The sequence below is a fragment of the Podarcis cretensis genome (genome assembly GCF_951804945.1).
Source record: "Podarcis cretensis genome assembly, chromosome: 11".
Lineage (NCBI taxonomy): Eukaryota > Metazoa > Chordata > Lepidosauria > Squamata > Lacertidae > Podarcis > Podarcis cretensis.
In genome coordinates this window covers 22,549,246-22,562,947 of record NC_137180.1, presented here as the reverse complement: position 1 = coordinate 22,562,947, position 13,702 = coordinate 22,549,246, and the positions used below count along the sequence as shown (strand labels likewise).

Sequence of the window (13,702 nt, the reverse complement as noted above, 5' to 3'; positions counted from 1 at the left end):
AATGGGGATTGCTTCTGGTAGGTTGGGCTTGAGCTGTCTGTTCATGCCAGTGCTGGGGCTGAGAGATATATGGATCTATCACCCAAAACCGGTTTGAAGTTCATATTGTGATAACAGTTTCATAATTTTTGACCTGGCAATATATCACAGATCACAATGTGTGTGTGTGTGTATGCGATGCAAAAATCCTGATGCGGGCAAAACTGTGAAGCTAGCCAATGGCTCTCCATAGCTCCATCCTTATTTCAGACATCGTGATACATCAGAACATCACAATGTTTAGCTGGTGATATATCACAGTGTTGACAACCAGATACTGCCCAGCTGGCATCGGCGTCCTAGGCAATCAAGGAAGAGACAATACCAGCTCAGAACCAGAGTGAGTCTCCTTGGTAGGTGGACGCTTGGTGCTGAAAGCCAAAGCTGCAGGAGAGATTGGCATGGAACGACTGAGCAGTAACCCATTAGGTCCCTTCCCTGGGATCAGACTCCTTTTTCTGCTTCATTCCCACCCCTGCCCCGCTGCAGACAGTTCTGATGTCTCTGTTAGAATTCCTGCTCCATGACTGCAGTCATGGGATTGATGTCTTTCACATGGCGGTATATGTTATGACTGCACAGAGTGGGAAGTGACGAAGACAGGATGTTTGTGTTACTGTGTTCCGTGAAGTGGGACTGTTGTCCTTTGTTCTTTTTTTCTTTGCTGTCTGATGCTAGAGAGGGAGCCATGTTGCAGTGCTCCGTGTATGTTTATATGTAAATAAAGTAGATTAGCCAAAATGCTGGGTTGCTGAGGTCTGTTACGCAACTACGCAAACTCTGCGGATCCCTAAGTGTGCCAGTGTCGGTTGGCATTGATCGCTGTGATGTCTGGGCAGAAGAAAGCTTTTGAAGCTACCAAACGATCAACCAGGAGGGAGAGAACATGCCAGTCGGGCATGTGTCTCTGCCAGGGTCCTACTCGAGTGTAGGCTGATCTCCTGACAGTCTCATGGGGCCTTGACACAATCCTCACCCCAGCTCACTGGGTCCCTCCCAAGGATCATAAGCCTCCAACTCAAGCTCCTCCAACCAGACAGTCCAAGGGGTCTTCTCGCGACTCAGGACAGAACATCTGCTTCAAATACAGAAGGTCCCATGTTCAATCCCCACCATCCACAGGTAGAAATTGGAGAGAGCCCTATCTGAAATCCTGTAAATCCACTGCCACTCAGCATGAACATTGCTGAGCTAGAAAGACCAATGGTTTGACTCCATTTCTGATTGTCATTGTGATTTCTCCATGCACATTTTCTGTGTCTGCTTGATGACTCTTATTGCTGTGCAAATATCTTTTTGCCGTATTAAAGCGATACTGACATCCAGCTACTTGTTGATTATAAGCTAGTTGAGCCTATTGACATTCCTAATCATCCATACTAGGAGACAGGCGTACAGTGGTACCTCGGAAGTCGAATGGAATACGTTCCAGAACTGCATTCTACTTCCAAAACGTTCGGAAACAAAATTGTGACTTCCAATTGGCTGCAGGAAGCTCCTGCAGCCAATCAGAAGTCACATCGGATGTTCAGTTTCCAAAGAATGTTCGCAAACCGGAACACTCACTTCCAGGTTTGCGGCATCCGGGAGCCAAAATGTTCGACTCACAAGGCGTTTGGGATCCAAGGTACAACTGTATGCCCCCAAAGGCTAAACCAGCAAATAACTCCTGTGTGTATCTTATGTGTGAATCAGGCTACTTGTATACATAGTGGGATTACTGTAAAAGAAACTCGCTCTCAGTAGGACTGCATAATCCTAGTAAAAGTCCAGCCAACCGTCAGTTCCTTTAATGACCATGACACTACTGTCTCCCGGTGGCCAAGTAGATGTAATCAAATGTCACCAGAAAGCAAGCACATTGGGCAAGGCGAGTGGAAGCAAGAGGAGACTGAGAGAAAATAACAGAGAGCAGGAGGGTTAAGGAGAAGCAGGAGGAAAGGAGATACAACAGCCATTATGATAAAGCACCTCACATATTTCAATAAACCACACAAAAGAGATCGAGCAAAACAAAAACAGACACACACAAGCTTAACATTAGTACGGCATTCATAAATCAGTGAAGTTTAGAGCCAAGGGAGCCAGCTTTGTGTTCATGAATTATTTGCTACATATTCAATTACTAAAAAATGTGGGAAGCAGCACAGATCATGACTTCCATATATAATCCTAGACATTCGTCTCCAGTATTGAATTCCTGGGAGAAACCATCATCCCTGCACAGATACTCAACGCTATGAAAAAATATACTGGGGTGGCTAAATAAAAATCAGAAAGCTTGCTCATGATCTTAAATACATACATGTTAATCCTAATGAAAGTATTACACTTATGCTACTGCAGCTTTTTTGTTAAAGTATTATTTAACGTACAGCAACATAAGAACACAAAAATGTTAAGTATTTTCTCCAATGGATTCAAAGGCATTGTCTTCCTATCAATAATGAAACTCAAAAGCATTCACTTGCAAAGCAAGTACCAATAAGCACAGAATATAGATACAATATTGTTGCTGTAAAAAACTTGCACACACATTCAAAACCAGCCAAAATCCAAACAACCACCTGGTCTACTGCCCCAGAAATGCATTGCTGGAGAGCTCAACCTTGGCTTTAAGTCCCAACTCTGGTACTAGTGTTCTCAGCATTCATTTCTAAAGCTGCCTTAGCTGGCAGTATCTGTGCCAGGGGCAGTAGCAGGGTCACAGCCTGTGCCAAAAACCCACAGGGCATTCCAAGGCACTGGAATGTGCAGGAGCCAATGAATCAGTGTAACCATGCACACATTTTGTACTTTAAGAGATACTACCTGTTAAGCTAGGCAAAGTTAGATTGCTGTCTTGCTTGCCAAGCATAACATTCTGTTTCCATCTGCAACAGCACAAGCCACTGTCAGTGTCACCATGGCTGACACAATTTATGAAGGCCAGGCTGCACAACCATCATCCTAAGACTGCCAATGAGAATAACAGAATGAAAAGTAACCACACCGTTGGTCTACTTCTGTACACGGGTGGACCAAAGTAATATGTAATGGATTAACAGAAAGGAACCACAGCGCCCAGGTAATGAAAAAATGGATCCTTAGAAATTAGTTTGATACAATATACAAATGTGTTTAGGATTACAGTGCAAGAGACCCGTCCACATTATGGCAAGTTTTTAGGAGTTCATTCATTGAGTCATTTACACATGATGAAGGTCAGGCTTGAGTGTTATCCACAACTGCTACTACACTGATGCCAAGATGCAGTTTTTATTCTGTTTTTGTTAACTTGCAATAGGCGTCAAGCCATTCAGTCTAAACAGGATGTGCCTTCAGGTCACATCAAGACAGAACTAAGCACTCAACCAACCAGAATGCTGTATTTGATATAATAGCAGTGCTGGGCAGAATTAAAGAGTTTTGGCAAAGAATTCTGAAGCAGACTCCCATCACTTAGGAAAAAAAGGTGTCTGGTGCCTTTACACTGAACTCTCAGTTATCATCCAAGGCAATTACCGGTATTCATTTATCTTACAAAATAAAGGCTTACAAATAAAATATGGAAGCACCACTGAATCTTGGCCACCCTCTCCTCCACCTCCCAGACCAATTTCTTATCCCTTTGTCCAGCCTTGCCAGGATGCCAATTTGTCCCTTGAATTTCAGGTTTATGTTTGATGCCTTTTCTAACCGCACAAAAGCCAGAAATACTAACTCTATAAATAAACATAATCCATGTAGCTTTCATCCTCCTGCAGAATATGCTATATGAAGAAGCTATAAAGCAAACAAGCAATAAAACAAATCAAGATTGCATATCTAAAACCGACCATTTAAATGATTTTTGATATGGTATTAAAAATCAGTACTCTGTGACAGATTTTAAAGCATTTCTGAGAGACAGTGATATGCCCCGTGGCATTTTAGTAGTCATCAGATCTGGAGAGTTACAATGATGTGCAGCATACTGTGAAGGTTGACTTGGAAATAAGTCCCGGATACTTCAATGGTACTTACTCCTGAATAAGCGTGCACAGGATTTTTGTCTTAGTCATAAAATATTGGCATGCACTCAGAAATCTGACAGAAAAGAGAATACAAATTTGGAACAACTTAAGATAAACAATGCAATACTGGCCCAGCAAGAAGAAAAAACAAGAAACACTTATCAGGACTTAATTCTTCCACCACCAGGTAAAATTGTATGCATTTAAACCAAGTGTGCCTTAATACAAATCAACTGTGTCACATGATTTCTTGCTGAAGCTGCTGTCTTAATATTTTATTTTATTTCCCCCATTCTAAATTAGCTGCCATCTGCTTGATTTCAACGGGGATCTCTGCTTGTTTTACCTACTGCAGAAAGGAATGCTGTGTTGAAAATGCTGCACTCCGGAGGTGGGGGAAAGGATTCCTTAAAGCAGGATGCCAAGTTGGAGGGGGGGGGGGAGACGGACCTCTGTACAGTTGCAATCGTTTGCCCTTTACCACGTAATCCTTACAATTCAAATCTCACATCATTTCCTGGGTAGCACTGCAAGTTTGAACAAGGGCACATTCACCCATTAATGTTTAATTGCATTGCCTTCCAGAGTGGATAACCCCCCCCCCCTCCGGAAAAGGGAGACACTCTATTCGGAAAACAAAACCCAAGAAGCGTGAAAAAAAACACACACAAGGACATTTAATAAAGCAGCTTACCTCGTTCAGTTCTGCGGAGGAGTCATTTCCATATTTCATGGCAACTCCAGAATTCATGATTAGACTTTCCAGGGCTTGGCTGCTTTCTATGGATTTTAAGGTTTCCAAGCTCTGCTCCAGAAGATTCAACACCCCCTCCGTCTCTGAGCTTTTCCTGTCTTGCACATTTTGCTCTAGACAGCCATTTTCACTCAACATTTAGATAGCCTTAAAAAAAAAATTAACAATGCACAGGGTTCTCCTAAAGAGGCAAAAAAGGGAAGGGGGGGCTGGTTGCCGTTTCACAAACAATCCATTGCTGCAAGATACTCATTTAAACACTGCAGAGTGCACGGCCAGACAGGAGTGCAGACGAGCCGTAACGATCTCTCTCCTGGCTACTAAAAACTGCCTGGGAGAGCTGGGCTTCCGTCTTATGTCTTCATTCTCCCCTCGCAGCTAGATCGTGGCGGGGGGGGGGGAAGCATCTCCCAAATGAGTTCAGCGCATCTGAAAAAAAATTTGGGAGCCCCATAGGCACTCACAGCATCTAAACCCAGTCAAAGAGCGCTGGTTAGATCCGATCGGGAGGTGGAGGACAGAACAGGACACAAGACGCAACGAGCTGCTCGCTCCAAAGTTTCCCCTTTCCAAGGGAGCCTGGAGTTGTAAGTGGTTTATGATCAAACACAGCTGTCTTGCTGCTGGCTACAGGGTGCATGGAAGAGGCGGTACGAAAGGGAGGAGGGACTGAGAGAATGGGGAGGGGGGGGGAGGAAGGAAGGAAAGCAGCACATATGCTACAGAAAGCTCACTTTGGAATTGCAGGCGTCCTTTCCAGAATTCTGTGTGCTAATTGCAAGTTGCTGTGTTCCAAAGTGCAAAGCAAACCAAAGAAAGCAAGGGGAGAAGCCACCTAGTGACCTTGCTGCAGGTTCTTTATTTCCCCATTAAATGAACTTCCCCTTTTGTGATTCAGAAGGAAGCTTCCAAATAAAAAATTAACAAGTATTTAGGGCAGATCTTACTGGAATTTCCAAGTGCTTCCGTGCTGCTTTCTTCACATGAAGCCAAAGACTTAAAACACAATTATTATTTTTTTAATGACTTGTGAGGTAAGCAAGCACTTGAAAGCAGGAAACAGTGTGAAATCTGCCTTCCCTTCAAAACCCCAATTCCTACAGAAAGCAGCTCTGAAAACCTAAAATTTATTTTGATAGACTGCTTGTGTGTGGGGGGGGGGTGTTCAGAGATCCAGTTGATTTGATTTACTGGTTTATAAAGGTTTCTTCACCTTTCTTTACAAGAAGTTTCCCCAAACATGTTTCACGTGAGCTACGGTAAGTACTTTTCTGTGCACCAAAAAAGGCAAAAGCAAATGGTTTTAAAAATACATGGTGGTCTTGAAGCCACCTCTTTTGTGCTTTGATTTCAGTGCAAATGAAAAACATACTTCTCAAAATCAAACAAACCAAGTTCTTACTTGGTTGTGAGCCTTTAAGCATATGGAAACCAAAATAACACAATCATCAAAATACAACACCAAATGCATAAAATTGTAGCATCTAACTCTCCCTCTTCCCTCTTCTGATTGCACTATTTATCTTGGAAATTCACAGGGAGAGAAAAATACAAAATATAGGGAAAGCAAAGTAAGATATTTTTATTTGGTATATTATACACTGTCCTATGTGTGCTGCCTAGCTACTAGACAATTGCAGCAAGTTGCAAAATACACAAAAAGCAATAAGGTCAGCATCATATATTACTTTTTTTAAAAAGAGGCTGTCACACACACCCAGCAGGAAGTAGCATCATAATGCTTTATAAAAAGCCATAAACATGGGTGCGTCCCTCCTTTTGCTAGAGTCAAATGATAGGGTGAGAGTATCAGTACATGGACTTATACTTCTAAGGAAGTTAGATTGGCTTCGACCAGAGGCAGGGCCTTTTCAACTCTGGCTCCGGCCTGGTGGAACGCTCTGCCTCATGAGACCAGGGCCCTGCAGGATCTGATTTCTTTCCGCAGGGCCTGTAAGACAGAGTTGTTCCGCCTGGCCTTTGGCTTGGAGCCAATTTGATTCCCTATCTCCCTCTCTCTCTCTTTTTTTTTTTCTTTTCCTTCTCCTCCTGCGATGAGGCTACATTTTAATATTTTAATGTTCCATTATTTTAATGTTGTATTTTATTTTTGTTTTTAAGTTTGTAATCATTCATCTTGTTTTTATTATTGCTTGTAAGCCGCTCTGAGCCCGGCCTTGGCTGGGGAGGGCGGGGTATAAATAAAAAATTATTATTATTATTATTATTATTATTATTATTATTATTATTATTATCTTACGCAAAGGAATTGCACGCTTTAATTTCCTGTAGACTTTCACCCGTCTCCTATGAAAAAGGCACACGCTGGATGGAAAATTAAATCGCCATAACTCTAATTTTATTTAAATGAAAAAAACATATAGTATTAACATCTGCTAGAATTTGTTTTTACATTACTATTTCAGTAGAACTTTGACGAAAAACAGATACTGACCATCACCACCCTAAACAGAGATACTTGTATGTAAGGTAAAGGTAAAGGGACCCCTGACCATTAGGTCCAGTCGTGGCTGACTCTGGGGTTGCAGCGCTCATCTCGCTTTATTGGCCAAGGGAGCCAGCGTACAGCTTCCGGGTCATGTGGCCAGCATGACTAAGCCGTTTCTGGCGAACCAGAGCAGCACACGGAAACACCGTTTACCTTCCATGCCCTATTTCTATGGAAATGCTAACAAACCTAAGTTATTTGCATAAGTTGCATGTAGCAGCAGTTCAACATATCCACAGAAAGAAACCATGAAATTCACCTCTTTCACAACATCTGCACTTCGTATGCCTATCCACTACAATCCCAAAGTCTCATTCTTGATCAGTCCCTATCTGTCCAGACCTTGTTAGGATACATGTAAAATTTGTAAAAAAAAATTGCCCCTTGTATTTATGCTTAAATACATTAAATCACATTCACCACTTTACTGCCCATTGACCCAATTTGGATAAAACCGTTTGGAGCTCTTCACAATCCCTTTTTGTCTAAACCACCCTGAACTATTTCGTGTCAGCAAAACTTCACCACCTCACTGCTCACCTCTAGATCATTAACGCACAAGTTAAGAAACACAGGTCCCAATACTGATCCTTGGAGGGATCCACTTTCTACATCTCTTCATTGGAAGAACTGCACATTTATTCCTGTTCCTGATCCAGCTGCAAAGCATGGAATGGCAGGGAAAGGGCAGACAAGAGAATTGTTAATTTTGCACTCCAGGACTGAAGTAGTAGTGCATTTAAAGCAGTGTATTTGCCATAAGACCATTAAGTCCAAGGTCTAAAATTAACTAGCTGTGCCATTGCTTATAGGATGTCCCAGTACATTATAAAACACAGAGCTTCCTTTTCATCTTGTTTGTTATGGACTTGCTAGAGGAAAAACAGCTTCCCTCTGGAGGAAACCACAACTATTTTCCTGCTAGTGTCCTAAAGACTCCCCAGGTCCTGACAAATCTCACTTCCTGGTTTTAAGCTCAGCCGTACTGTAAGTCTGCATCAACAGCTAGAAGACCTCTTATCTGACCATATAATCATAGTATTTGGGCCTACATTCAGGTTGTTTTCCTATTCATTCGTCAGGTTCCAAACCTTTTCCCGAGCCTAATGACTGAAGTGGTGACCTTCACCCGATATTGTGTCACTGGACCTAACCAGATAGCACCGAAATCTTATTTGAACGCAGAAAGTAAAAACATAGGAGTGGTGTAGACAAAGGGAAATAGATGTTTGACTGAAGAAAGCACCTTAGTATCTGAAAGGCAACCATTAATCATCATGAAGAGCCAGGTCCTGAGAGAGCCATCTGCTGAAGTAGAAAATAGCTTTTCCTTAAAGTATGCTACATAAATATAAAGACAAGTCAATTAAGGAATTCAGTTTTCATCATTATGTACTATATGCATTATGAAAGTTTAACAAATAACAAGGTCCAAGATGCATAAGATGCTACCTGTTTTGATTCAATTTAATTAATATTTATCATTAACAGTTCATTAGAAATAGAGTTAAACACAAATCAATGTTAATTATGAAGTATCCATATTTGAAATTGCTCATACTGTATTGCCAGTGTAATTTAAGACTACACTCTTCATAGTTGGTATTCAGCTTGTTGTAAACTTTATTGAGTTCTGTCTAAGCACTCAACAATGTAATTTGAGCAATATTCCAACACATGTATCGATACCATATGTGCCAGTGTCAGTGGCTTACACTTCTAGGAACAGAACATTAGATTTCTGATGGGGGGCGGGACCCACAGATAGCAATCACATGTATTTACCAAAACAATGTTTTTCTCTTGTTAGTAAGAATTAGTTTTGATTCTAATGAAACTCAGAGGACCTCCATATATTCAGTTCAGTGATCATGTGTTATCCTCGTTCTTCCTGAAATGGCATGTCCACAAGGAATGAATGGAGAAATGGTCACAGTAAGAGAAGATCTCTGCCAATTAAAGACACTACTACCCATGGAGAAACGGGTTTTAAATCCTTACAACATGGACATCAGTTATGAAGAACCAACATGTGTGTTTCATTGAGTTTTTCCATTAGTACTGATCTAATCCTTTCCTGATTACCACTCGCAAGTATTTTGAAAGGAAAAGCTGCAAACTACAGGTCTCTCATAAAGGCCGTGCTCTGTCCAGAGTACAGTAACTCTCAACAAAAAGTAAGCCTCAGACATCAGGGCCTTGGAAAATAAAATGGAAAAGTAAAATATAAGGGTGGGAAATCCCATTACACTAACTGCACTTCAATCAGTTTCCTGGCCACTCTGGCACACTTGAAATACTAAATCTACTTAAAATGTCATGTCTCTGCCTAAGTTAATCTGCTTCACAGTTGGTATTAGTTTCCCTTTTCCGATATTTCATGCCACCAAACCGTTTACTAATCTGCCAAAATTAGTCCGTCCATTTCATTCTCAAATTATCTGGTATCTGTTGGACCACCACCTGTTAACAGTGCCTCAGAAAATGACGTAGAATGGCAAAACACTTCCCAGAGAAGCAGAGCAGGCTTTTTGCACCCTCTCTTGTTAAGAATGTAGAAACTATGTTTCCCTTAGATTATTCTTTTTATCCTTTTCATTAAAATGTATCATTTTGTGTAGTGCAATTATTATTGACATCTGTTAAGTTTCTCAGATTCTTGGTATGCCAACTTTTATGTATTTTAGCCTTCTCTTTCCCCCTTTTTAATAACACGAAATCCATCATATTGGCAGATACATTTAGTCAGTGGAGTGGTACCAGCTGGGTACTATCCAGTACCCTTTAGATTTTATTCATTCAACAAATATGATTGTAGTTTCTAAGTGGTTTACCAGAAAGATTAACATTATCAATAAAATCCATTGAATTCATTTAAAGGTAAGTAATATTAACAATGCAAAAGACACACACATCTACATCTCTGGATACAATGATAGATGTGGGGTTGTTACCCATTAGACACATGCAGTCAAGCTCTACCCAACCAGTTGGTTCATTTAAGCACCCCCGCACCCATGTGGGTTTGTGGTTCTCATGCTGACAGAAGAACATCTACAGGGACCTTCCTTTACATGATTTCACAGATGATGTCTCAGCTCCTCCCCTTATGTTTTCTCTCTTTTACCGCTTGAATCGATAGGTCCTCATGTCATGGTGTCTGCTCCAGGAAGTATACTGGGCTTAAGGATGCAAGCACAACAAAATAACCACCTCCCTTCTTTTTAGCACAAAAATGCACCCCTCCACCTTCTCTCTCTGGTCCCTTCTTGCACACAAACACACACACACACCACAGCACCTTGTTTGCAATGCCAATAAGCCATGAAGTTCACCTTCTCTTGCCTGACCGTATACGCCGCTTTAAGTATAGAAATATGAATACCTAGCAGCTAAAATTAGAACCTTTTGTTTTAGCTTAAAGGAATTCACTTGGGCATATCAAGCAGATTACATAACAAACTATCCACAGAACAGCAATTGCCCTTCCTGAAATTGGAATTGCTTATTTTGATTGCTTCCCACAAGGATGAAAGGAGTATCTTACCAATACGCAGCACTATGGCCATAATCATAATCTGTCTCCCTGCTGTGGAAATAGCAATGGGCTTTTGTCCTTTAAAATGAAGCAATCGCCGTGAAAGGGTTTTTCCATAAAAATGAAGAAAAGAACCACTCCTCTCAAAGGATATTTTCCTACTTCAAAACTAAAATTATTAACAACAGCTGGATCGCTAGCTAGCTTTTTAGTTAAGAACCAAAAACAACTGAGATCTGTATGAACAACTACGGGAAGCATTTTGCCCCAACCGAAAGCCATTATCCGACGTGTAAAATTTACAGAGGCAAAGTTTTCAATTTTCTGAGCTATACCACTGTTTCAGTTTGCTAAAGTGCTGTATTTTTCACTCTATAAGACGCACCCGACCATAAGACACACCTAGTTTTTAGAGGAGGAGAACAAGAAAAGCCAGCAAGAGCTGCGGAAACGCTCGCTTGGCGCGGATCTTTAAAGGTAGAGCAGCTCTTGCTGGCTTTTCCGGGAGGTGGGAGAAGGGACTGACGGGCTGCCCTCCATCCCTTCTCCCACCTCCCAGGAAAAGCCAGAGCAAGCTGCACAGCTATCGCTGCAGCCAGCAGAGCAAGAGCAAGAGCTGTGCAGCGCCTCTTGTTCTGCTGGCTTCCCAGTGAAGCGGGAAGCCCTTACGGAGCCCCTTCCGTCCCTTATCCTGCTTCGCTGGGAAGACAGCAAACCAAGAGGCGCTGCACAGCTCTTGCTCTTGCTCTGCTGGCTTCAGCGATAGCTGCGCAGCCTGCATGCGCTCCATAAGACGCACACACAGTTCCCCTTACTTTTTAGGAGGAAAAATATATATATTAATGTGCTCCAATGGAGTTATCCGCTAGACATTCTAAAGAGAAAAGATGCTAGGTTAAGAGAGCTTGAAATGATGATCAAAGAGATCAATATGAATAAATCAGTATAGCAAAAAGCTTTTGAGATTGTTGGCTTGACAAAGAATTTTACAATTTCCATCTTGTTCTTTAGATCCTCATGTCCTGAAAAGAAACAGCACTGAGGGTTTTTTTATTGTATATATATATATAGAGAGAGAGAGAGAGCGCGCCTCAAGAGTTAGAGCAATCCTATGCATGTCTGCCAACAGAAGTTCCATTGGATTCTATGGGGCTTACTCTAAGGTAAGTCAGCACCTCTCAAAAACAGCTAACATGTGCATTCTTTAAAGCAATGGTAGCTGTGATTGTGCACCAACCCAAACCTTTTCACACCCACGCTCAAAAGAAAATATAGCAGCAGCCAAGGCATTCTTATTTCATATGAAAACAGTACTTAATTGGATTTTTGAAATATTCAACATACTTCTACAGAAGTCAACAGAGTGCAACACTTCTACATGCAAGTGAGCACCAGATTTAAGGCTGGGAGGAAGCTTAAGTGGACAATTTAAGTAGACTGAGCTTCACTACAACCTGAGGAATGCTCTTGTTAGGTGTGGGGGGACTGTAGATTCAAACCTGCCTCACAACTTCATTTTTAGACTATATTGTAGGGCTATTCTAAGCACCTCTCTCAAGTGTTCAGTCTTTACACTGCCCCACTTCCTCAGACTACATACTGTAAGTGAACTCTACTCACAGCATGGAAAATTTGAACGCAATGAAATGTGTAACGTGATCTTAAAAAAAAGAAAATGTTTTCTTAAAACTTGTCTTTGCCAATACACAGTACAAAGGAGAACAATGACTGTAGGACCAGAATCTGCACAGCTCCACCCAGTTCACATTTTCAGTAAGAGAAGGTGACTCGCTTTTCCTGGAAGTCCACCCTGTGTCCAATTCCTGAAGTATGTACACCAATTCCTTCCCTGCTTTCTCTTTATAATAGCATCAACTATCCAGACTCTTTCAAGAGCTGTAAAATTTCTTTACAACTGATCCACTACAGTTAAGCACCACACATAAACATTATGCTCTGTCTTCCTTAGACATATATCAAGAGAGGTGAAAATAAGGCTTTGTGTGCCTGGGGGATAAAAATTCTGTGAGGTACATAAATTAAGTATAGTTTCCCTATACAGTACTTATTTTGCCAAACTAGTTCTGCTTCTTATTGTCATTGGCAAGACAAGGAGCAGTGTCCTGTCTCTTCCCTGGAAATCTTCCTGTGAGTTTCTATTTCTTTTATGCTATCCAAAAATACAATATAGTCTAAAAATGAAGTTGTGAGGCAGGTTTGAATCTACAGTCCCCCACACCTAACAAGAGCATTCCTCAGGTTGTAGTGAAGCTCAGTCTACTTAAATTGTCCACTTAAGCTTTAGGCTATCCAAAAATACACTTCTCTAGACTATGTGATGTGGGACTGCAAATGCTGTGAAAAATATTCTTGTGCTTTTTTTTTGGCATGGTAATTTTCCTGTTTCACAAGTTCATTAGTAACAATGAATTCTACGATTCTATGAATGGATGTCCATTGCAAATACAGCATTAGGAAAGCTTGGCAGTTTCGTTTATCGTTGTTTACTAAATAAACAGGTGAAATTAGAACATTCTCTAGGTCAAAGGTAGCCAACGTGATGCTCTCCGTATCAGTCACAACTTCCCATCAGCCACAACCATCAAGGATAATGGATTACAGTAGTTGCTAGTCCAAAACATCTGGAGGGCACCGCTAGGCTGGTCCACCCGTGAGGCTAAGGGAAACAGCTGCCTCAGGTAGGACGACACTTCCCCTTTTGTCTCGTGGCAAAACAGGCCACCACATTGATTGCCTTTATTCTAGGGACGACAACTCCCTTCATCTCTAGCTAGCAGGACCAGTGGTCATGCGATAATGGGAACTGTAGTCCAAAAACAGCTGGAGACCCAAGTTTGGGAAACACT

The 13,702-nt window shown here is 41.5% G+C and overlaps 1 protein-coding gene across 5 annotated transcripts in view; it reads right to left on the bottom strand.

Moving 5' to 3' along the window:
- MCC (MCC regulator of WNT signaling pathway) overlaps positions 1-13,702 on the bottom strand; it is a 215,355-nt gene that overhangs the window by 148,278 nt on the left and 53,375 nt on the right. The window contains exon 1 of one of the 5 annotated variants that reach the window (XM_079995393.1): positions 4,729-5,411. The exons of the other annotated variants lie outside the window; for them this stretch is intronic. Within the exon in view, the coding sequence (XP_079851519.1) occupies positions 4,729-4,926 (198 nt within the window). The 5' untranslated portion in view covers positions 4,927-5,411. Of the gene's footprint in view, positions 1-4,728; positions 5,412-13,702 lie in introns of those variants that run through there. 5 annotated transcript variants of the gene reach the window in all.